The sequence below is a fragment of the Oryx dammah genome, unplaced genomic scaffold (genome assembly GCF_014754425.2).
Source record: "Oryx dammah isolate SB20612 unplaced genomic scaffold, SCBI_Odam_1.1 HiC_scaffold_17, whole genome shotgun sequence".
NCBI classification, from domain to species: domain Eukaryota; kingdom Metazoa; phylum Chordata; class Mammalia; order Artiodactyla; family Bovidae; genus Oryx; species Oryx dammah.
The window spans coordinates 79,078,143-79,103,972 of NW_024070201.1; the positions used below are offsets into that span (position 1 = coordinate 79,078,143).

Consider the following 25,830-nt stretch of genomic DNA (forward strand, 5'->3'; position numbering starts at 1 on the left):
GCCGAGCTGTGGAGCCTAGCGGCTCCGGAGGCCGAGCGCTTTGCCTCCGCGCAGCCGCGTGTAACCGGCCCTGCGGGGACAGGTGAGTCCGCCGACTCCGCCCGCTCCTGACAGCAGCGGACGCGGATGGGCGGGCTGGATGAAGGGACAGGACGGCTCGAAACCCGACCCGGAACAAGCACGCGGACTGTGGCAAGAGTCCGAGGTCTCGCGCGAAGGGACCGGCCGGAGGCGGTGGCCTCCTGACGCGCGGGGCGCGCGTCTGCCTACGCAGGAACCGCCCCGCCACCGGGTCCGCACCCACCCTCTCCGACCGCCGCTCCCAGTGGCTCGGCCAATCGGCTTCTGCAGGGGGCGAGCTTCTGTCCAATGAGGGCAGACGACCTCCGCAACCTGACCTCCCATTGGCCAGACTGCTGGGAGTCACTGCGTTCCGCTTTCGCGCGCGAAGAGTTCCCGCCGAGCGCCGTCCTCGCAGCCGGGGTCGCGGATTCCTGCCACGCCATCACCCTCACCGCTGGGACGGATTCTCCGCTTCTGTGAGTGGCTCCTCTGATCTTGAGGAGGACGTGGAGTTCTTGGGGCGGCCAGGCGCAGGTTTGTCAAGGGCGCCAGTTAGAAGGATCTCAGCCCAGATCCAAGAAAATTTTGGAGGGAGGGGGCATAAGCAGTTTTCTGTTGTGGTAACCCCCTCCCCAGGTTCAAAGGTCAAGAGTTTTACACCTAGAAAGACACTTCCAGATAGTCTAGGGAGCTATTCCAGTTAACTTGGGCGTGGAAGGGAGGTGGTGGTGGTTAAAGTTGATTTAATAGTGGAGATTCCCATAACTGCATCCCAAGCGTAGTGAGAATGGGATTCAGGTATCTTCTTTAAAAAAAAACAAAAAAATTCAGAGGGGAGAATTCTCAGGACCAATCAATACAAGTTTGAGCCGAGCTCCTTAATTTACAAATGAGGAAACTGGGATTTCTAAAAGCAGTATCACCTCGCGAAGGTTTGATGGATTGTGGAGGTTCTTTCCTGGCCCCGGGTAGTTCTTCCATTGCTGTTGTGATCAGTTCTCAGCTGGATGCCTCGGAGTGTTCATATAACCGGACTTCCCTCTGTGCAGGTCTCTTTTCTGTGTCTTTTGAACTCCTGCCACCTTGGTCTCTCAGCTGTCTCCTCAAGTCAGGAATGCCAACGGGCCCTGCCTGGCTGCCCCTCGCGGCACCTTGGCCTGGAATCTCTCGAGGCAGTCAGCTGGAGTCATCACAGGATGCCCTTCATTTGTCACTGCTCCGAATTGCATGATGTCTGGTTCCTTACAAATTCCTGTTCCATCTGTTTAGCTTATTGTCTTCTTTTGTTTTCAGACTGAAGGGCAAGTCAGGTCCCTGTCACTTTGTTTGGCCAGAAATCCAAGATAATAACCATTTTAATGTTCTTGTCTACTAGTTCTGTCATCTGAGTCACTTTTGGATATGTTTCTGTTCATTGATTTCTCTCCTCATTGTGGATCTTATTTTTCTGCTTCTTTTTATGCCTCAGAATTGTACTGGATAGCAAACTTTGTCAATTTCACATATATGGGTGCTAGAAATGTTTCTATTCCTATCAGTATTCTTGAGCTTTGTTCTAGTTGTGTTAGTGGAAAAGTTTTATGCTTACAAAGCTTGCTTTTAAATTTTGTCAGGTGGGACCAGAGCAGTCTTTGGTCTACGGCTAAGTTTGTCCCACTTTAGAGGCGATACCGTTGTCAATACCTAATATGTTATGAATTATGAAGTTTTCCAGTTTGACTTTTGGGAACACAAATTATTGTCAGCTGAGCATGAGAAATAGAAACTATTCTCAGCTGTGGGTGGGAAACAGAAACTGTTCTCAGCTGAGTGAGGGAAACAAAAACTGTTCTCAGTTGAGTGAGGGAAACAGAAACTGTTCTCAGTTGAGTGTGAGAAACAGACCACTAGTCAGCTGAAATTTCAGGGGTGCCCACTACAGATCTCTGACACTCTGTGTAGCTGTATCTCTCTAGTATTCTAGCCCTACAAACTCCAGCTTCCTGGGCTCACCGAACTCTTAGCTTGTCTTCTCAACTTGGGGAAAGTGCCAGGCTTTGCTTTTGTCTCCCTTCCCTGAGATACAGCCTGGAGATGCTCCCCAGGCAGCAAGCTAGATGTCTCTAGGTCCTGCCTCTGATTTCTCTCTCTCTCTCTCTCTTAGGGGTCAGAGATCACTGTTGTGCCCTGCCTGATAACCAGTGTTTAAAACTTATTATTTCATATATCTTGTGTTTTATTGTTTAGTCATTAAGGGGTTGGTAAATTCAATCCTGTTTCTCTGTCTTGGCCAGTAGTGGAAGAAACTCATATTCTCTTGGGACTCATCATGAATTTCCTAACGACTGAAGAGAATACATCATTCAGTGCTACAGGAAACGACCAGAGTACCAGACCTGAAGCATCAAAGGTGTGTGTACTTCTAAACAACTTTGCTGGGATGGCACTCTAACTATAGAACTGTCTTAGGATCCTTGAAGGGGATAAGTGTATAAAGAATGGCAATTATAACCCCTTCTCATATATTGTTTAAAATGTATTTAGGGAGAGCATACATATAAGTGTTTGTGTAAAAACAAAATGATAGTATATGAATTAACAAAGCAAAGTATACCTTGTTAAACAGCAAGGTGACAGTATAGACACTCAGTATCATTGGAAATATAGATGGGCAAAAATAATAAGGTAGTTAACATGTGCTGAGAAATTACTGAGTACTTGGAATTAGGCTTGTCACTTCCTATGGATTATCACCTTTAACATTTAATAAAATCCTTTGCAATAGATATTATCGTCCCTAAATAGAGAAACTGACTCTCACTTTTCTTAAAATTGCAAAAGTAATGGACTTCAGAGCAAGGATTTGAACCCAGGCAATCAGACTTCAGAACCCAATTTTGGACCAACACATGATTTTACTCAAAGTATGCAAAATAGTAATACTAAATCAAAATATAAACAAGTGCTTTTAGAGTGCAGAGAAAAGAGGGTTTAATTGAGATTCAAGAAATTAAAGTTATGTCATGTGAGAAATATCTTAAAGAATGGCCATAATTTCACAAGGTAGGTAGATCAAGTATAAGGGAATAGTATGGGTAAAGTCATGAACACAAGCAAACCTATTTGAGGAATAGTATAGCTAGATTTGGTGGTATGTAAGGAGAATTCAAGAACATAGGAGGCAAGTAATACTGGGAATACGATTTAGTACAAGATCACAGTAGACTATATCAGTAAAAACATTTTGTCAGGGGAAAATCATCTAACTTTGAAATAACAAAAATGAGTCATTGGATTAAAGGTAAATGAAGTTTAAAGTTGATTTTCTTTATGCACTAACCACATTTCAAGTGCTCAGAAGCCATATGTGGCTCGTGGCTGCCAGATTGAACAAAGCAGATACAGAACATTTCCATCATTACACAAAGTTGGAAACTGCTACTCTAGGTTAAGGAACTCCATCCTTCTCAAAGTGTGCTCTGTATACCAGCAATATTAATACCACCTAATAGCTTCTTCCCCATGTCCAAGGTAAGAGAAACCCAGGTAAAACAGTAGGTGCTGCGAGAGGCATCAGAGGGCAGACACACAAACCATAATCACAGAAAACTAGTCAATCTAATCACACAGACCACAACCTTGTTTAATTCAATGAAACTAAGCCATGCTGTGTGGGGCCACCCAAGACGGACAGGTCATGGTGGAGAGGTCTGACAGAATGTGGTCCACTGGAGAAGGGAATGGCAAACAACTTCAGTATTCTTGCCTTGAGAACCCCATGAACAGTATGAAAAGGCAAAATGATAGGATACTGAGAGAGGAACTCCCCAGGTCGGTAGGTACCCAATATGCTACTGGAGATCATTGGAGAAATAACTCCAGAAAGAATGAAGGGTTGGAGCCAAAGCAAAAACAATACCCAGCTGTGGATGTGACTTGTGATAGAACCAAGGTCTGATGCTGTAAAGAGCAATATTGCATAGGAACCTGGAATGTTAGGTCCAAGAATCAAGGCAAATTGGAAGTGGTCAAATAGGAGATGGCAAGAGTGAACGTCGATATTCTAGGAATCAGCCAACTAAAATGGAGTGGAATGGATGAATTTAACTCAGATGACCATTATATCTACTACTGAGAGCAGGAATCCCTCAGAAGAAATGGAGTAGCCATCATGGTCAACAAAAGAGTCTGAAATGCAGTACTTGGATGCAATCTCAAAAATGATCTCTGTTTGTTTCCAAGGCAAACCATTCAATATCATAATAATCCAAGTCTATGCCCCAACCAGTAATGCTGAAGAAGCTGAAGTTGAATGGTTCTATGAAGCCCTACAAGACCTTTTAGAACTAACACCCAAAGAAGATGTCCTTTTCATTATTGGGGACTGGAATGCAAAAGTAGGAAGTCAAGAAACACCTGGAGTAACAGGCAAATTTTGCCTTGGAATACGGAATGAAGCAAGGCGAAGACTAATAGAGTTTTGCCAAGAGAATGCACTGGTCATAGCAAACACCCTCTTCCAACAACACAAGAGAAGACTGTACACATGGACATCACCAGATGGTCAACACCAAAATCAGATTGATTATATTCTTTGCAAAGATGGAGAAGCTCTATACAGTCAGCAAAAACAAGACTGGGAGCTGACTGTGCCTCAGATCATGAACTCCTTATTACCAAATTCAGACTTAAAATTGAAGAAAGTAGGGAAAACCACTAGACCATTCAAGTATGACCTAAATCAAATTCTTTATGATTATACAGTGGAAGTGAGAAATAGATTTAAGGGACTAGATCTGATAGATAGAGTGTCTGATAAACTATGGATGGAGGTTCCTGACATTGTACAGGAGACAGAGATCAAGACCATCCCCATGGAAAAGAAATGCAAAAAAGCAAAATGGCTGTCTGGGGAGGCCTTACAAATAACTGTGAAAAGAAGAGACGCGAAAAGCAAATGAGAAAAGGAAAGATAAAAGCATCTGAATGCAGAGTTCCAAAGAATAGCAAGGAGAGATAAGAAAGCCTTCCTCAGCAATCAATGCAAAGAAATAGAGGAAAACAACAGAATGGGAAAGATAGAGATCTCTTCAAGAAAATTAGATACCAAGGGAACATTTCATGCAAAGATGGGCTCGATAAAGGACAGAAATGGTATGGATCTAACAGAAGCAGAAGATATTAAGAAGAGGTGGCAAGAATACACAGAAGAACTGTACAAAAAAGATCTTCACAACCCAGATAATCATGATGGTATGATCACTCACGTAGAGCCAGACATCATGGAATGTGAAGTCAAGTGGGCCTTAGAAAGCATCACTACGAACAAAGCTAGTGGAGGTGATGGAATTCCAGTTGGGCTATTTCAAATCCTGAAAGATGATGCTGTGAAAGTGCTGCACTCAATATGCCAGCAAATCTGGAAAACTCAGCAGTGGCCGCAGGACTGGAAAAGGTCAGTTTTCATTCCAGTCCCAAAGAAAGGCAATGCCAAAGAATGCTCAAACTACTGCACAATTGCACTCATCTCACATGCTAGTAAAGTAATGCTCAAAATTCTCCAAGCCAGGCTTCAGCAATACGTGAACCATAAAATTCCAGATGTTCAAGCTGGTTTTAGAAAAGGCAGAGGAACCAGAGATCAAATTGCCAACATCCACTGGATCATGGAAAAAGCAAGAGAGTTCCAGAAAAACATCTATTTCTGCTTTATTGGCTATGCCAAAGCCTTTGACTGTGTAGATCACAAGAAACTGTGGAGAATTCTGAAAGAGATAGGAATACCAGACCACCTGACCTGCCTGTTGAGAAATCTGTATGCAGGTCAGGAAGCAACAGTTAGAACTGGACATGGAACAACAGACTGATTCCAAATAGGAAAAGGAGTGCGTCAAGGATGTATATTGTCACCCTGCTTATTTAACTTATATGCCGAGTACATCATGAGAGACGCTGGGCTGGAAGAAGCACAAGCTGGAATCAAGATTGCTGGGAGAAATATCAATAACCTCAGATATGTAGATGACACCACCCTTATGGCAGAAAGTGAAGAGGAGCTAAAAAACCTCTTGATGAAAGTGAAAGAGGAGAGTGAAAAAGTTGGCTCCAAGCTCAACATTCAGAAAACGAAGATCATGGCATCTGGTCCCATCACTTCATGGGAAATCGATGGGGAAACAGTGGAAACAGTGTCAGACTTTATTTTTCTGGGCTCCAAAATCACAGCAGATGGTGACTGCAGCCATGAAATTAAAGACGCTTACTCCTTGGAAGGGAAGTTGTGACCAACCTAGAAGGCATATTCAAAAGCAGAGACATTACTTTTCCAACAAAGGTCCATCTAGTCAAGGCTATGGTTTTTCCTGTGGTCATGTATGGATGTGAGAGGTGGACTGTGAAGAAAGCTGAGCACTGAAGAATTGATGCTTTTGAACTGTGGTGTTGGAGAAGACTCTTGAGAGTCCCTTGGACTGCAAGGAGATCCAACCAGTCCATTCTAAAGGAGATCAGTCCTGGGTGTTCTTTGGCAGGACTGATGTTGAAGCTGAAACTCCAGTACTTTGGCCACCTCATGTGAAGAGTTGACTTATTGGAAAAGACTCTGATGCTGGGAGGGATTGGGGGCAGGAGGAGAAGGGGACAACAGAGGATGAGATGGTATCACCGACTCGATGAACATAAGTTTGGGTAAGCTCCGGGAGTTGGTGATGGACAGGGAAGCCTGGCATGCTGCAGTCCTTGGGGTCGCAGAGTCAGACAGGACTGAGGAACTGAAAAACAACAGAGCGTTTCCAAGGGCTTATTTGTGTTTTCCGTCTTTGTATTCTGCTTTTCATGCACTCCTCTGGCTGGCTCTCTGCTTAGTGACAATATAGCTACAGTAATTTCAGAGTTCATTCTTAGCATCCAGATGTTGAGTCTGTCATGTTCCCTCAGGGCAGCTTCCCTTTGCCCTCTAATTGTCTCAAGCTTAAGGAAATGGCAACCCACTCCAGTACTCTTGCCTGGAAAATTCCATGGATGGGAGGAGCCTGGTGAGCTACAGTCCATGGGGTTGAAAAGAGTTGGACATGACTGAGCGACTTCACTTTTCACTTCGGTTGCTAAGCCTTCCTGCCCAAAACCTTTTGGCTAAAGAGGCACATTGAGGAATCAATATTTGCTCCTGCCCTGGCATGAATTATTTCTATACACCTTTATGACCAATGTAGAAAAATTGGACAGAGGTAAAGTAGCTTTTTGGAAAACAGTTGTTGTATCTTTCACTTTCTTGAACTTCATGTTTATGTATTTGGATTTTATTCTGTAAGTAAAGAAGTATTTATGATTTTTATCCTTGTATTATTTACGAAGAAGGATTTAGCTTACATTTTAAGTTGAATATTTTAGTGTACAGTACTAGGCATGCGTGCTTGCAAAGTCGCCTCAGTCATGTCTGACTCTTTGTGACCCTGTGGACCTGTAGCCATGCCCATCTCCAGGGGATTGTCCCTACCCAGGGATTGAACCCAGGTCTCCTGCATTGCAGGCATATTCTTTACCATTTGAGTCACCAAGAAAGCCCATACAGTCCTATGGCTTATGACAAATGCCCCCAGTCATGTAACCGTGACGAGAATCAAGATACAGAACAGTTCCTTCACCTTAAATAATTCCCTTTTGCTCACCCTTGTCCTCCACCCACCCACTACCTTGCATATATCTTCTCTGGTCGAGTTTCTGTTAGAATATTTTGACCATGTTTATATTGGCTTCTTTCATTTCTTATTGTTGAGTTTCAAGAGTGCTTTACATATGTTAGAAATGCTTGATTTGTCAAAGATTTGCCGGTACTTTATTTCAGTCTGTGGCTTGTCTTTTCATTATATCTCTCTTCTTGTTCTCTTAATCCTGTCTTTGAGGAGGTGGGGGCAGTTTTCAGCGTTGATAATGTTCATTTCATCCATTTTTTAAAATTGTGCTTTTGTTTTATACCAAAGAATATTTTACCAAATCTAAGATCACAAAAAGTTTCTTCTGGTTTTTCATTTAGAAGTCTTATAATTTTAGGTTTAAGTCTATGATCTACTTTGAGTTTATTATTTTTATGGTGCAGTGTATAGATTGAGCAATAGTAATACCGCATGTCCTATTACAGTAGTGATACAATACAGTGTTTAGGCTGAACAATATTGAGTAAATCCACACAGTAGTGGTTTAGTTGCTAAGTCGTGTCTGACTCTTGACAGCTCCATGGACTGTATCCTGCCAGGCTTCTCTGTTCATGAGATTTTCCAGGCAAGAATACTGGAGTGGGTTGCCATTTCCTTCTCCAAATCCACACATTAGTATTTGTTAATTAATTGATTGATTAATTTTTACATATGTTATCTATTTGCTCCAGCACAATTTCTTAAAAGGGTTGCCTTTACATCTTTGTTAAAAATTCATTGAATATAAGATAGATGACATAATGATTGAATATATGTGTATATTATGGTATATTATGAAATGATTACCACATTCGTCACCTCACAAAGTTAAATTTTATTCTTGTGATGAGAACTTTTTAAGATCTACTCTCTTAGTTAGCAACTTTCAAATATACAATACAATATTGTTAACTGTAGTTACCATGCTGTACATTAGATCTCCATCTTATAATTAGAAGTTTGTACTCTTGACCAGCTTGACCCATTTCCTTCTCTACCCCCACCCCAGCCCACCCCTGGCAACCAGAATCTGTCTTCAGGAAATAATCTGGAGCAATTATATGGTTTGCTTTTTTTTTTTTTCTTTCTGTTTCTCAAGGATCACTGTCCTTTCTTGCCTAATGTCTCATGCTTTGAAAAACATTTCATAATTTTATCCATTTATCCAGTTGTTTCAAGGAATAATTTAAGTTAGGTCTATTTTTCTTTATCTTGGCCAGAGTGGGATTTCAGGGCATTGCTTTTTGTATTCTTTCCAGAGGTTTTAATAAGAAGAATAGTCCATAATAGAATTAATCTATTTTGACTGCTTTCTTATTCTTAAAAATATAAATAAGTACATACCAGAATGTTCATTAAGGGCATCTTCAAAAATTCTACAGGAAATATTGTGTTAAATAATCATTAGAAGCATTTTGTTTACAATCAGGGAGATGGAGGAATACTCATTATTAGCTGGTGATTACAAAATCATCATTACATCACACTATACTGGTGATTTTAGCCAGTACAGTACAATAAAATAAGAAAAATAGTAAAAATACAATTAAGGGACTTCCCTGGTGATTCAGGGGCTTCCCTGGTGGCTAAACAGTAAAGAATCTGCCTGCAGTGTGGGATACCTGGGTTCAGTCCCTGGGTCAGGAAGATCCCCAGGAGAAGGGAATGGCTACCCACTCCAGTATTCTGGCCTGGAGAATTCCATGGACAGAGGAGTCTGGTGGGCTACAGTCCATGGGGTCACAAAGAGTTAGACATATCTGAAGCAACTTAGCACACAGCTGGTGGTCCTGTGATTAAGTAACCGCCTTTCAATGCAGGGAATGCAGATTTGATCCTGGATGGGAAACTAAGATCCCACGTTCTGCATGACTTACTGAGCCCACACACTTCTAGAATTAAAATTACAGTTAAGAGTTGAAAAACTTCTGTGGTGGCTTGGTCAGTAAAGCATCTGCCAAGATGCAGGAGACCTGGGTTCAATCCCTGGGTCGCAAAGATCTCCTGGAGAAAGAAATGGCAACCCACTCCAGTATTCTTTCCTGGAAAATCCCACAGATGGAGGAGCCTAGTAGGCTACAGTCCATGGAGCTGCAAAGAGTCGAGACACAACTGAGCAACTCCACTTTCACTTTCACTTTAAAAGTTGAAAAGGAAGGAACAAGGCATATTCTTGAAACATCCACAGATGATATGATTACCTGTTTTGAAAACCAAAAATATCTATAGACCAAATGTTAGAAATGACTATTATATAACAGTTGACTAGATTTTAAGATTCATATTTATTTTAAAAAATGCATTTATCTTGATCAGCAATAATCTTTCTGATTTCTGAGTATACTTTCTATATAATATCAAAAAATTGTTTTATGATGCCTAGAAAAATGTCAGGTACTCAGGAATAAATGTAAGAAACGGTTTGCAAGTCATTTATGTATAAAATTGTACAGTTTTGTGGGAAGACATGAAAGGAAACCTTATTGTCAAGATAGCAGGTATTCATGAGTAGGAAAATTCATTGGGATGAGCTTTGGGATGTCAGTCCTTCCTAGATTCATTGATTGAATACAAGCCCAATTAAAAGTCCAACAGTTTATTTTTCTGGTGTTTAAGATGATCACCAAGATTTATTAAAAGAGCAGAGGGCTAATATCTAAGACATTTCTGAAGATAAAGTGAAGGAAACTGTCTTATCAGATATGAATGCTTATTATAAGATTGGAAGTAAGACAATATTTGGTGCAGATGTGGAAAAATATACCAATGGAACAGAGCAGACACAAACCCACAAAGTGTATGAAAAGGTCTTTGCATCACTTTCTTGGACCTTCCGTAAAAATACCACAGACTGAATGACTGAAACACAAACATGTACTGCCTCAGTTCAGGAGGCTCAGAGGCCAAGGTCAGGGGGTCAGTAGGGTCAGGGCCTTGTGAACTCTGTGCAGGAAGGATCTACATGAGGCCTGTCTCCTTGACGGCCATCTTTAACCTCTGTCTGTTTATTTCATCTTCCCTCTGGGTGTGTCTATCTCTGTTCAAATGCCTTTTTATAAGGATATCATTAATAATGGCCTGGGGCTCCACTGTACTTTTTTAATGAATTATAATTTTAATGAATTATATCTACAGCAACACTATTTCCAAATGAGGTAACATTCTAAGGTACTTTTTTAGGGGGTCATTGTCTAACCTTTAATCTTACGTGGCAAAACTGATGGTACAGATGAGTGAAGAAAAGATTAGCGATTTAATTAGTAGTGCTGAGACAATTAGTTATCCTTATATGAAAAGCAAAATGGCTGTCTGGGGAGGCCTTACAAATAGCTGTGAAAAGAAGAGAATAAAAAAGCAAAGGAGAAAAGAATAAAAAAGCAAAGGAGAAAAGGAAAGATATGAGCAGCTGAATGCAGAGTTCCAAAGAATAGCAAGGAGAGATAAGAAAGTCTTCCTCAGCGATCAGTGCAAAGAAATAGAGGAAAACAACAGAATGGGAAAGACTAGAGATCTCTTCAAGAAAATTAGAGATACCAAGGGAACATTTCATGCAAAGATGGGCTCAATAAACACAGACATGATATTGACCTAACGGAAGCAGAGATATTAAGAAGAGGTGGGAAGAATACACAGAAGAACTGTACAAAAAAAGAGCTTCACGACCCAGATAATCATGATGGTGTGATCACTCACCTAGAGCCAGATATCCTGGAATGTGAAGTCAAGTGGGCCTTAGAAAGCATCACTACAAACAAAGCTAGTGGAAGTGATGGAATTCCAGTTGGGCTATTTCAAATCCTGAAAGATGATGCTGTGAAAGTGCTGCACTCAATATGCCAGCAAATCTGGAAAACTCAGCAGTGGCCACAGGACTGGAAAAGGTCAGTTTTCATTGCAATCCCAAAGAAAGGCAATGCCAAAGAATGTTCAAACTACTGCACAATTGCACTCATCTCACACGCTAGTAAAGTAATGCTCAAAATTCTCCAAGCCAGGCTTCAGCAATACGTGAACTGTGAACTTCCAGATGTTCAAGCTGGTTTTACAAAGGGCAGAGGAGCCAGAGATCAAATTGCCAACATCCACTGGATCATGGAAAAAGCAAGAGAGTTCCAGAAAAACATCTATTTCTGCTTTATTGACTATGCCAAAGCCTTTGACTGTGTGGATCACAATAAACTGTGGAGAATTCTGAAAGAGATGGGAATGCCAGACCACCTGACCTGCCTGTTGAGAAATCTGTATGCAGGTCAGGAAGCAACAGTTAGAACTGGACATGGAACAACAGACTGATTCCAAATAGGAGAAGGAGTACGTCAAGGCTGTATATTGTCACCTGCTTATTTAACTTCTATGCAGAGTACATCATGAGAAACGCTGGACTGGAAGAAGCACAAGCTGGAATCAAGATTGCTGGGAGAAATATCAATAACCTCAAATATGCAGATGACACCACCCTTATGGCAGAAAGTGAAGAGGAACTAAAAAGCCTCTTGATGAAAGTGAAAGAGGAGAGTGAAAAAGTTGGCTCCAAGCTCAACATTCAGAAAACGAAGATCATGGCATCCAGCCCCATCACTTCATGGGAAATAGATGGGGAAACAGTGGAAACAGTGTCAGACTTTATTTTTCTCGGCTCCAAAATCACAGCAGATGGTGATTGCAGCCATGAAATTAAAAGACACTTACTCCTTGAAAGGAAAGTTGTGACCAACCTAGAAGGCATATTCAAAAGCAGAGACATTACTTTTCCAACAAAGGTCCGTCTAGTCAAGGCTATGGTTTTTCCAGTGGTCATGTATGGATGTGAGAGTTGGACTGTGAAAAAAGCTGAGAGCCGAAGAATCAGTGTTTTTGACCTGTGGTGTTGGAGAAGACTCTTGGAGAGTCCCTTGGACTGCAAGGAGATCCAACCAGTCCATTCTGAAGGAGATCAGCCCTGGGATTTCTTTGGAAGGACTGATGCTAAAGCTGAAACTCCAGTACTTTGGCCACCTCATGTGAAGAGTTGACTTATTGGAAAAGACTCTGATGCTGGGAGGGATTGGGGGCAGGAAGAGAAGGGGACGACAGAGGATGAGATGGCTGGATGGCATCACTGACTCTATGGACGTGAGTCTGAGTGAACTCCAGGAGTTGGTGATGGACAGGGAGGCCTGGCGTGCTGCGATTCATGGGGTCTCAAAGAGTTGGACATGACTGAGCGACTGAACTGAACTGATAGGAAAAGCAATCCACAAACTCAGAAAGTGAAAGAAACTGAGTTGTGTCCTACTCTTTGTGACCCTATGGGCTGTAGCTTGCCAGGCACTTCTGTCCATGAGATTTCCCAGGCAAGAATACTGGAATGGGTTGCCATTTCCTTCTCCAGGGGATCTTCCCAATCCAAGAATCCAACCTGGGTCTCCTGCTTTGCAGGCAGATTCTTTACCATCTGAGCCACCTGGGAAGTCCAGAAACTCAGAGAATACATTTTTAATACATATGATGAATAAATAATATGTGTCTACGGTATATAAAGTACTTTCAATAATAAAAAGAAAAATAATCCAATAGAAAGATGGGTAAAAGACATGAACCGGCAGAAATTATTAAACTACCAATAAGATGCCATTTGGGGGGGGGGATAAATTGGGAGATTTGGAGTAACATATGCACACTACTCTATATAAAGTTGGGCTTCCCTGGGGGCTCAGACAGTAAAGAATCTGCCTATAGTGCAGGAGACCGAGGTTCAGTCCCTAGATTGGGAAGATCCCCTGGCATAGGGCATGGCAACACACTCCAGTATTCTTGCCTGGAGAATTCCCATGAACAGAGGAGCCTGGTGGGCTACAGTCCATGGTGTCGCAAAGAGTCGGACATGACTAAGTGACTAAGCACATATATAAAGTAGATAACTAATAATAGCCTGCTGTATACATGGGGAATTCTACTCATTGCTCTGTAATGGTCTACATGGGAAAAGAATCTTAACAAAAAGAGTGGATATATATGTATGTATACATGATTAGCTTTGCTGTACCCCTGAAATTAACATTGTAAATCAGCTATACCCAGTGAAATTTTTTTTGAAAGATGCCATTTCACATTCACAAGATTGGCAAACTTTAAAAGTTGGGCAATACCATGTTTTGATAAGAATGTGGAGGCAATGAGAACTCCTGTTTCCCACTGACAGAAGTGTAAAGTGGTACAGCCATTTAGTAAAGAATTTGACAGTATTTAATAAAGGTGAGTGTGCATATTCCAGAAGTTGAGCAATTCAGCTCCTAAGTCTATTCCCAAGAGACACTCTTGCACATGTGCCCCAGGAAACATATTAATAGATAGTCACAGCAGAACTGTACTATTGTAGTTAGAAAAAAAAAAAAAACTAGAAATAATTGAAATGCACATAACCAGTTAATTTCTTCAGTGGATTCTATTTAACTGTGAAAGTGAACTTAAAGCTCCATCAACTAGAAAGAATGTCAAAAAAATAGTGAAACAAATCACAGAAGACATATTCATGTATGTGAGACAGCGAAAGAGACATAGATATTTAGAACAGTCTTTGGGACTCTGGGAGAGGGTGAGGGCAGGATGATATGGGAGAATGGCATTGAAACATGTAAATTATCATATGTGAAACGAACCACCAGTCCAGGTTTGATGCATGGTATAGGGTGCTCAGAGCTGGTGCACTGGGATTACCCAGAGGGATGGGATGGGGAGGGAGGTGAGAGGGGGGTTAAGGATGGGGAACACATGTACACCCATGGCAGATTCAAGTCAATGTATGGCAAAACCAATACAATATTGTAAAGTAAAATAAAAAGAAAAAGAAACGAAGACATATTCAAAAGATGCATTTGTGCAAAAATCAAAAACAGACAAAGCTAAAGAGTATGCCACTTACATGTGTGTGTTAGTTGCTCAGTCCTGTCCGACTCTGCGACCCCATGAACCGTAGCCCACCAGGCTCCTCTGTCCATGGAATTCTCCAGGCAGGAATACTGCAGTGAGTTGCCATTTCCTTCTCCAGGGTATCTTCCCAACCCAGGGACTGAACCTTTGTCTCCTGCATTGCAGGCAGTTCCTTTGCCATCTGAGCCACTATACGCATATGTCCCTAAAGAATCTGTTGCCAGCAGATTATCAAAATACTTTTTCCTAGGCTATTGCCAACTGATTGTATATGTAAAATATGTTTTGAATATGGATTTGTATATCTGTCCAATCCTGTGATTTATTCACGTTAGTATCTTTCCTTAATGCTGTTGATACCGTGTATAGAATAAACTGGACAGTAAATATTTCACAGGAATTTTTTAAAAGGTGGTACTTCAAATGTCCAAATGATATGTTAAACCAGCTTTGTTAGTAAGTAAATAAATCAGTTCAGTTCAGTCGCTCAGTCGTGTCTGACTCTTTGCGACCCTATGAATCGCAGCACGCCAGGCCTCCCTGTCTATCACCAACTCCCGGAGTTCACTCAAACTCACGTCCATCGAGTCAGTGATGCCATCCAGCCATCTCATCCTCTGTTGTCCCCTTCTCCTCCTGCCCCCAATCCCTCCCAGCATCAGAGTCTTTTCCAATGAGTCAACTCTTCGCATAAGGTGGCCAAAGTACTGGAGTTTCAGCTTTAGCATCAGTCCTTCCAAAGAAATCCCAGAGCTGATCTCCTTTAGGATGGACTGGTTGGATCTCCTTGCAGTCCAAGGGACTCTCAAGAGTCTTTTCCAACACCACAGTTGAAAAGCATCAATTCTTCTGCACTCAGCTTTCTTCACAGTCCAACTCTCACATCCATACATAACTACTGGAAAAACCATAGCCTTGACTAGATGGACCTTTGTTGGCGAAGTAATGTCTCTGCTTTTGAATATGCTATCTAAGTTGGTCACAACTTTTCTTCCAAGGAGTAAGTGTCTTTTAATTTCATGGCTGCAGTCACCATCTGCAGTGATTTTGGAGCCCAGAAAAATAAAGTCTGACACTGTTTCCACCGTTTCCCCATCTAATTCCCATGAAGTGATGGGACCGGATGCCATGATCTTCGTTTTCTGAATGTTGAGCTTGGAGCCAACTTTTTCACTCTCCTCTTTCACTTTCATCAAGAGGTTTTTTAGTTCCTCTTCACTTTCTGCCATAAGGGTGGTGTCTTATAAATGGAAAAAAAAATGTCAAGCTAGATCTTCCAGTTACCAAACTTTTAAAATAGCAGTACTCAAATCCTTTTGAAGAATTAACCATAATACTGATTTCCTTGGGCAATAGGAAAGAATGGGGAGGGTGAATTGATGTGACCTTCCGAGAAAGCAGTTTGGCAGTGTACATGGTGAAGTACATTTATAATCTATTTCTGCTGCTGGGAATCTAGCATAGGAAAATATTTTAAGACTTTAGACAAAATGTTTTGTGTGTAGAAAAATTTGTCATATTTAGAATAGTAAAAAAATTAGAAATAAATAGCCAGCAACAGAAGAATGGATTGAAAACTATTGTACAGTGAACTATCATATAGCCCCTCAAATTGTGTTTTCAAAGGTTGTTTAATGATACACAAAAGCACTGACAGACTGTTTAGTGAAACATGAATTCATATACAGCATGGTATATTTTGATCTTATAAATCAAAAGACATGGAACATTATTATTAAAGGTGATCCTTACTAAATTTTTAATCTTTCCTTTTCTAGGATACTGTCATAGAGGAGGCATGTTCTGGCACACCTGTTGATCAGTCTCTGTCTGACATACGAGAATGTAACAGCACCATTAAAGTTAAAAGTGAAGTCAGCGAGCATGAAACATCCTCTGAACAACAGAACCCACACGTGAGCACCAGTGAAAAATGTCATTTCACCTTTAGTTTGAATGAACTCCTCAGAAAGTCAGACCGTAGTGTGTTTACAGCATTTGGTGGACCCAATGAGAATATCTATTCAGTTCTGAGTGCTCATGACCATTTCAGTGAAAGGATGAGGAAACATGTATATGAGAACATCATTGTTTATGAAGAAAAAACAATACAAGCGCATATAAATTTAGGAATGCCTCTCAGATGCCTACCTAGTGGTTCCCATTTGAAAATAACATTTGGTCAAAGAAGGAGTAACCAGGAAGATGATCAGTTATTACGCCTATGTGAAAATCCAGACGCTGAATGCATTCTTTTCCACATTGTTGCTATTGGGAAGACCATAAAGAAGATTGTTAAGATTAAGGAACTTCATGAACGAGGAACTACACTTCTCGTCTATGCCTTGAAGGGTGAGACTATCAAAAAAGCCCTTTGCAATGATGGCCGATTTCGCTCAGATCTAGACATGCTTGAATGGAGAGTAACAGAAGCTCACAATAAAATTTATGGAAAAAAGTCCATGGTGGATGAAGTATCTGGAAAATTATTAGAATTGGACGTTCCTAAATTGTCTATCAAGAAACGTACCCATAAAAAAATTAAACCAGAAGATGAAAATGCCACTGAAGATATCAGTCTGCAGGCTTTAACACAGTCTAAGAGCAAAGTCCATGAACCAGAGAAAGATGGAGAAGCTGAAGGTGCAGAACACAACAGAGAAAAAATTCTCCCACGTCAGAGTCTAGGGCTTGATATTAAACATAAGACATGCCGGTCCATTTCCAAAATTAAACGTTATTATGATAGTAATCTCTACAAAAGACTTAGGAGAAAAATCACACAAGATAGGCGAAGGCTCTCTCTAAGTAGGCGAAGGATCTCTCTAGGTAGGCAATATGCTCTTCAGGAAATCCAAACGGAGAAAACTAATCTCTGGGTAAAGAATTTACAAATATTGAACAAAGTTATGATGCATCAGTATCCAAATTTTAATAAAGAGGCACTTCGGATACAAAAGTATTTTCAGGAAGAACGGAAGAGAATGAAACTGAAAACGATTAAACAATTCCGCGTGTATAAAAATGCCTTTGGAAAAGTGACTGAAAATTCTGTTTCAGTTGCGATCTGTGAACGTCTTGTTCATCTTAGTAAGTCAGTTGGATTCATGAAATGGGACAATAATGGAAACACAGGCAATGCTACTTGCTTTGTTTTCAACAATGGTTTTATTTTCACCTGTAGACATGTTTTACACTTCATTGTGGGAGAAGGTACAGATCCAAAGTCATGGCCAGCTATAATAAGCACATGTGCCAAGGTCACTTTTGCTTATAAAGAGTTCTGCCCTAACGATGTTGATTGGCTTTCCTTTGAGCCATGGTTTGAGATGTCTGGTGAAACTCTAGATTATGCCATTTTAAAACTAAGTGAAAATGGAAATGGATTTCCTCCAGGCCTGTCAAAACTGATTTTGCCTCAACCATCTAGTGGTTTACTTTATTTAATTGGTCACCCAGAAGGCCAGATCAAGAAAATAGATGGTTGTTCTGTGATTCCTCTAGAGCAACGGTTAGAGAGGTACAAAGGACATTATTCAGATGGGGTAGTACCAGGATCCTGTTCAGATATTTATAAAGCTTTCCCTATGTTTACCCAGAGAAGTTTCCTGTCAGAGGCTTGGAGCAGTAACACACTTAGTTATGATACTTATTTTTCTAGTGGGTCTTCTGGCTCCCCAGTGTTTAATGCATCTGGCAGGTTGGTTGCTATGCACTGCTTTGGGCATTTTTATAACCGTGTAAATAAGGCTTATGCCCTTATTGAATTTGGCTATTCTATGGAATCTATTCTTTATGATATTAAACAGAGAGATGAAAACTTGTACAAATCATTACAAGAAGAGAAAAATGAGAGCCACAATGAAGAGAAAGATAACAAACAAGAACTGTCACTTCAAGAAAATCAGATTGAATCCATGCAATATTAGGAAAAGGATGCTGCTTTCAAAAACACATGCCAATGATTTAAAGTATTGAGATGGCCAAAAGTTGGTTTGGTTTTTTTCTGTATGATGGCTCTAGTAGTGCTTAGTTTTCTTAAACGACATTTGAAACAATTTAATTAGATTGTATTAATATTGTGACAGCTGTTGTATCAGCAGGCATTTTTAAAAAACATCAAAATTAGTGAATTTTTATGTAGCCATTTTAATATTGAAAATGGAAGAAAACGTTGGCATATTATGCTTTATTATTTCAAGTAAGGTTAAAACTATTCAAATTAAAAAAAAAAATAAGATTTGTGCAATGTATGGAGAAGGTGCTGTGACTGATCATGTGTGTCAAAAGTGGCTTGCTAATTTGTGTGCTGGATATTTCTCACTGGACAATGCTCCATGATCTGATAGACAAATTGATGTTAATAGTGATCCAATCTAGACATTAACTGAGAGCAGTCAGTGTTACATCATGCAGGAGATAGCTGGCATACTCAAAATATCCAAATCAAGCATTGAAAATCATTTGCACCAGCTTGGTTATGTTCATCACTTTGAAGTTTGGATTCCACATAAGTTAAGTGAGAAAAACCTTCTTGACTTCATTTCCATATGGAATTTTCTACTGACACCTAACAAAAACTTTCCATTAAAACAAATTGTAATGGGTGGTGAAAAGTGGATACTGTACAACAATATGGAATGGAAGAGGTCATGGAGCAAGTGAAATGAACTGCCACCAACCCCACCAAAGGCCAGTCTCTGTCCAAAGAAGTAATGTGTGTATATGGTGGGACTGGAAGGGTGTCCTCTATTATGAGCTCCCTCTGGAAGACCAGATGATTCGTTCCAATAAGTACTGCTCTGAATTAGGCCACCTGAAGGCAGCACTTGTGTGAAGTATCCAGAATTAGTCAACAGACAATGCATCCTCTTACATCAGGATGACACAGACTGCATGTTTCTTTGATAACCAGGCAAAAATCATTGCAGCTTAGCTGAGAAGTTCTGATTCATCCACCATCCTCATCAGACATTGCAACTTCAGATGTCCATTTGTTTTGGTCTTTACAGAGTTCTCTTAATGGAAGAAATTCAGTTCCCTGGAAGACTATAAAAGGTATCTGGAACAGTTCTTTGATCAAAAAGATGAAAAGTATTGGGAGATGGAATTATAAATTTGCCTGAAAAATGGCAGAAGGCAGTAAATACATTATTCAATAAAGTTCTTGGTGAAAATGAAAAAAAAAATTTTTTTTTGGCCAACTCAACATTTGGGGCTGTTTCTTTAAAGTATAACGAATATTATTTCTCAATTAGAAAAAAACTTTAACAGAATCATGTGGATGTACAAAACACATATTAGAGTGCAAATGAGCATTGATTTTTTTTTTTCTCTCATTGGCTTTTTTCTTTTCATCAATCTCAAGCATCACTTAAAATACTTCAGTTCGGTGGTACAGTGCTTACTGGATGTGAGGTAGACTACAGGATGTATTGTACAACACAGGAAATAGAGCCAATATTTTATAACTGTAAATGGAGTATAACCTTTAAAATTGTAAAAAAAATTTTTAAACTATAATCAGACTGTGAAATGTTGTATTTGTTCTACTTGACCAGATGCCTAGCCTAAATTCTAATACTGTGGAAGAAAAGGAAAATGGATATTGGGTAAACTAGCAGCCTTATTTATTTTGGGGGGCTCCAGAATCACTGAAGATGATGACTGCAGCCATGAAATTAAGACACTTGCTCCTTGGAAGAAAAGTCATGACTAACCTAGATAGCGTATTAAAAAGTAGAGACATTACTTTGCCAGCAAAGGTCTGTCTAGTAAAAGCTATGGTTTTTCCTGTAGTCATGTCTGGATGTGAGAGTTGGACTATAAAGGAAGCTGAGTGCCAAAGAATTGATGTTTTTGAACTGTGGTGTTGGAGAAGACTCTTGAAAGTCCCTTGGACTGCAAGGAGATCCATACAGTCTTTCCTAAAGGATATCAGTCCTGAATAGTCATTGGAAGGACTGATGCTGAAGCTGAAATTCCAATACTTTGGCCACATGATGCGAAGAACTGACTCATTTGAAAAGACCCTGACGCTGGCAAAGATCAAAGGCGGGAGGAGAAAGGGACGACAGAGGATGAGATGGTTGGATGGCATAACTGTCTCAATGGACATGAGTTTGAGTAAACTCTGGGAGTTGGTGATGGACAGGGAAGCCTGGTGTGCTGCAATCCATGGGGTCGCAAGGAGTCAGACGTGACTGAGTGACTGAACTGAACTGAGCAACCTTAATCACAGTCCTACCCATTCAGCCCCCCTAGTACCTTATATACACTTCCTTCCACACATGAAGCACACCTACTCACTCTCCAGGATAGTCCAGTATTGCTGGGTAACGTGTGTTTCTCTTCATCACACCTGAAAGCCACTCCTCATGGCCCAGAGACATCAGCCCATTCCTCCTCAAGCTACTCACACATGTGATGTCCCAGAGTGGAGTATGGCCAGAATCTGGGAACTTAAATTTTTATTCAAAAAAGGATAATGGAAAATCTGGCAGTTACAACCCCATAACAATGATCAAATTCTGTTTTGTAGGAATTGCCAGGATGCCCTGCTCCAGTAGGGAGTTTGAGTTATGACTAGTTCATGTTACAACTCTTGGTTCTGCTCATTGGGGTTGGAACAGCCTTGTCCATGTCCCTCAAAACCGCAAATTTTGTTTTTCAGGGTGTTCTTTCCTGTCTGTTTTCTCCTGTGGCCATTTCCTTCTCTTTGCAATGCATAGTTTTATTAAGTTAGGGTTTATGCACAGTAAAATACATCTTTCTTCTGTATGGGTCTGTGAATTCTGACAAGTGCATATGCTCAAGTGACTACTACCCAATTAAAATGCTAAGCAGCAGCTTTAATATAGATACACTGCTATCAGCATGCTTATAAAATTATAGTGATCATTTCAGTCAGCCTACCCCTCCCCCGACTTCTCCTTAATTTGTTATTTTGTTTGTTTTGCATCTGGAGCGTTTGAATCAGAATCCAGTTTCCACCTTGTATTTGGTCATGTAAGTCTCTTGAGTTGCTTTTAATGTGTAAATGCCCGCTTCCTATCTCTCTTTTTCAGACATTTATTTATTGGAGAAACTGGGCCGTACGTGTCCTGTAGTCCATTCTGGACTCTGCTGTTTCATCTCTTATCATGTCACTGAATGTGTAATTGTACTCCCTGTATTTCCTATAAACTGGTAGTTAGATCTAGAGGGTTGATTATATTCAGTTTGGACTTTTTGCCACTTCCCACATGGTGTCAAGTGATATTTGGTCTTCCTGTTATATTTACTATGGGTCAGTATCTGATCTTCATTTTCATTAGCATCATGAAATTAAGTATAAATCCTTCTGGCTTCCTGTAACCTAGTGTTGAATACAGAATCTCTGGAAAGTATACCACTTCAAAGTCCTAAGCCAACATCATTTCCCATCTTTTTGAATTAAACTTTAAAATGCTCTCCCACAAATATCCCGTTTTTTTCATGATGGAGTTTAATTGTAAAAATTCTTCCTGCATAAAACTTTTTTCTCACATATTCTGCAAATTACCTTCAGATCATAGTAACTTTAAATCTGGTGTGGCAGTTAATGTTGTATGTCAACTTGACTGGGCCACAAGGTGACTGGATATTTAGTCAGATGTTATTCTAGGTTTTTCTGGGAGGGTGATTTTGCATAAGATAAAGATTAAAGCAGATAGCCCTTCTTAATATGAGTGGGCCTTGTCCAATCAGTTGAAGGTCTGGATACAACAAAAAGACTGACCCTCACCCGATTTAGGAGAGAATTCTTCCTGTATGACTGTCTTTGAACTGGGACACTGGATTTTTCCTGCCTTCAGACTTGAAACGGTTCTTCCTGGGTCTCAAGCCTGCCTTGTTCTCAGAACTTCAGATGCTGACTGGAACACACCATGGCATATCCCAGGCCTCTGGTTTGCAGGTTCACCTGCAGATGTTGGGGCTTTCCAGCCTCCACAAACATTTGAGCCAATAACATAATAAATGCATACATGCATTCGTGCATAATCTCTTAAGCCAGTTGCCTGTAATAAATGCACATACCCTGTTGGTTCTGCTTTACTGGGGACCCTAACACACTAACTGCACCACTGCAGTGAAGCATAGGGCATGAGAGAAATTTGTTAGCTTTCTCCTACCAGAAGACAAAGGGGAGCAGCAGAGAGAATGTCATTCAAGATTCCGTTCAGTCCAGTTGCTCAGTCGTGTCCGACTCTTTGCGACCCCATGGACTGCAGCACGCCAGGCCTCCCTGTCCATCACCAACTCCCGGAGTTTATCCAACCTCAGGTCCATTGAGTCAGTGATGTCATCCAACCATCTCATCCTCTGCGGTCCCCTTCCCCTCCTGCCTTCAATCTTTCTCAGCACCAGGGTCTTTTCCAATGAGTCACTTCTTCACATCAGGTGTCCAAAGTTTTGGAGTTTCAGCTTCAGCATCAGTCCTTCCAATGAATATACAGGACTGATTTCCTTTAGGATGGACTGGTTGGATCTCTTTGCAGCCCAAGGGACTGTCAAGTCTTCTCCAACACCACAGTTCAAACGCATTAATTAATTCTTCAGTGCTCAGCTTCCTTTATGGTTCAACTCTCACATCCAAACATGACTACTGGAAAAACCACAGCTTTGACTAGATGGACTTTTGTTGGCAAAGTAATGTCTCTGCTTTTTAATGTGCCAACTAGGTTGGTCATGACTTTTCTTCTAAGGAGCAAGCATCTTTTAATTTTATGGCTGCAGTTGCCTACTGCAGCGATTTTGGAGCCCCAAAAAATAAAGTCTGTCGCTGTTTGTATTGCTTCCCCACCTATTTACGATGACGTGATGGGACCAGATGCCATGATCTTTGTTTTCTGAATGCTGAGCTTTAAGCCAACTTTTTCACTCTCCTCTTTCACTTTCATCAAGAGGCTTTTTAGCTCCTCTTCACTTTCTGCCATAAGGGTGGTGTCATCTGCATATCTGAGGTTATTGATATTTGTCCCAGCAATCTGATTCTAGCTTGTGCTTCATCCCACCCAACGTTTCTCATGATGTACTCGGCATATACATTAAATAAGCATGCTGACAATATACAGCCTTGACATACTCCTTTCCCAATTTTGAACCAGTCTGTTGTTCCATATCCAGTTCTAACTGTTGCTTCGTGACCTGCATGCACACTTCACAGGACACAGGTCAGGTGGTCTGGTATTCCCATCTCTTTCAGAATTTTCCACAGTTTATTGTGATCCACACAGTCAAAGGGTTTGGCATAGTCAAAACAGAAGTAGATGGTTTTCTGGAACTCTCTTACTTTTTCCATGAACCAGTGGATGTTGTTCTTTGGTTCCTCTGCCTTTTCTAAACCTCACTTGAACATCTGGAAGTTCTTGGTTCATGTACTGTTGAAGCCTTGCATGGAGAATTTTGAGCATTACTCTGCTAGTGTGTGAGATAAAGACAATTGTGTGGTAGTTTGAACATTCTTTGGCGTTGCCTTTCTTTCGGATTAGAATGAAAACTGACCTTTTCCAACCTGTGGCCACTGCTGAGTTTTCCAAATTTGTTGGCATATTGAGTACAGCACTTTCACAGAATCATCTTTTAGGATTTGAGAGAGCTCAACTGGAATTCCATCACCTCCACTAGCTTTGTTCATAGTGATGCTTCCTAAGGCCCACTTGACTTCACATTCCAGGATGTCTGGCTATGGATGAGTGATCACATCGTGATTATCTGAGTCATGAAGATCTTTTGTGTATAGTTCTTCTGTGTATTCTTGCCACCTCTTCTTAATATTGTCTGCTTCTGTTAGATCCATACCATTTCTGTCCTTAATTATGCCCATCTTTGCATGAAAATTTCCCTTAGTATCTTGAATTTTCTTGAAGAGATCTCTAGTCTTTTCCATTCTATTGTTTTCCTCCATTTCTTTGCACTGATCACCGAGGAAGGCTTTCTTATCACTCCTTTCTATTCTCTGGAACTCTGCATTCAAATAGGTATATCTTTCCTTTTGTCCTTTGCCCTTCATATCTCCTCTTTTCACAGCTATTTGTAAGGCCTCCTCAGACAAGCATTTTGCCATTCTTTTTCTTGGGGATGGTCTTGATCCCTGCCTCCTGTACAATGTCATGAACCTCCGTCCATAGTTCTTCAGGCACCTGTCTTTCAGATCTAATCCCTTGAATCTATTTCTCACTTCCACTGTATAATCAAAAGGTATCTGATTTAGGTCATTTCCCTACTTTCTTCAATTTAAGTCTGAATTTGACAATAAGGTGTTCATGATCTGAGCCACAGTCAGCTCCCGGTCTTGTTTTTGCTGACTGTATAGAGCTTCTCCATCTTTGGCTGCAAAGAATATAATCAATCTGATTTCGGTATTGACTATCTGGTGATGTCCACGTGTAGAGTCTTCTCTCAACATTAGTGATTGATATTTTCCAAGTCTTAGAAGCCTCCCAAATACTGTAACTCCAGTTCTAGGAAGCTTATCCTTTGTAAATGAAGGTTCTAAATTTCACGTATAAGACAGAAGAGGTTTTGAATTTAACCGCTATTGGAATTTAGCAACATGAAAGATTAGTCTCAGAATTCTGGTACTGGTGGAGTGGGTATTCAAACCAATCTTCCCACCCTCCATACACATGCAGGCACACTGAATAACCTGAAAATATAGACAAAAAATAGGAAACACATGTGAAGATATCAAAGCATTATGAGGAAGTACAGGACCAATATTCAAGTGAGAAAGTAGGTTCAAAGGGTGAGCTCTGTTGTTCATGTTGCTTTTACCTTAGAGGCACCTGCCATTTTCAGAGGAGATGGTTGAGCATCTGACTAGCTAACCAGACATTTGAAACAAATCATGAAGCTGAGGGAAGCAGAGGCAAAAGTTAGAATTTAAGGCCTATCAAGTGGTGGAGGGGTCTAGTAAACACTGCAAAATTTTATATGGGAACAAAACGTTGCCTGTCAGTATAAGAATGTCCCCCAAATATCCCAACCTTCACAGGGACTCAAGTCGGAAAACATTCTCGACCGCAACTAAGGGTGATCTAACCTGGACGATCCCTGGTGACTCAGACAATAAAGGACCCGCCTGCAATGCAAGAGACCCTGGTTCGATTCCTGGGTTGGGAAGATCCCCTGGAAGATGGCGTGGAAACCCACACCAGTATTCTTG

General features: G+C 40.7%; 1 protein-coding gene across 1 annotated transcript; it reads left to right on the forward strand.

Annotated features, from left to right (window-relative positions):
• Nucleotides 1–469: 469 nt before the first annotated feature.
• Nucleotides 470–18,813, forward strand: FAM111B (FAM111 trypsin like peptidase B). Its single transcript, XM_040259441.1, has 3 exons — nucleotides 470–539; nucleotides 2,337–2,452; nucleotides 16,421–18,813. Exons 2-3 carry the CDS (start codon nucleotides 2,372–2,374, stop codon nucleotides 18,569–18,571), a joined length of 2,232 nt encoding a protein of 743 aa, XP_040115375.1. The 5' UTR covers nucleotides 470–539; nucleotides 2,337–2,371; the 3' UTR covers nucleotides 18,572–18,813.
• Nucleotides 18,814–25,830: the final 7,017 nt, after the last annotated feature.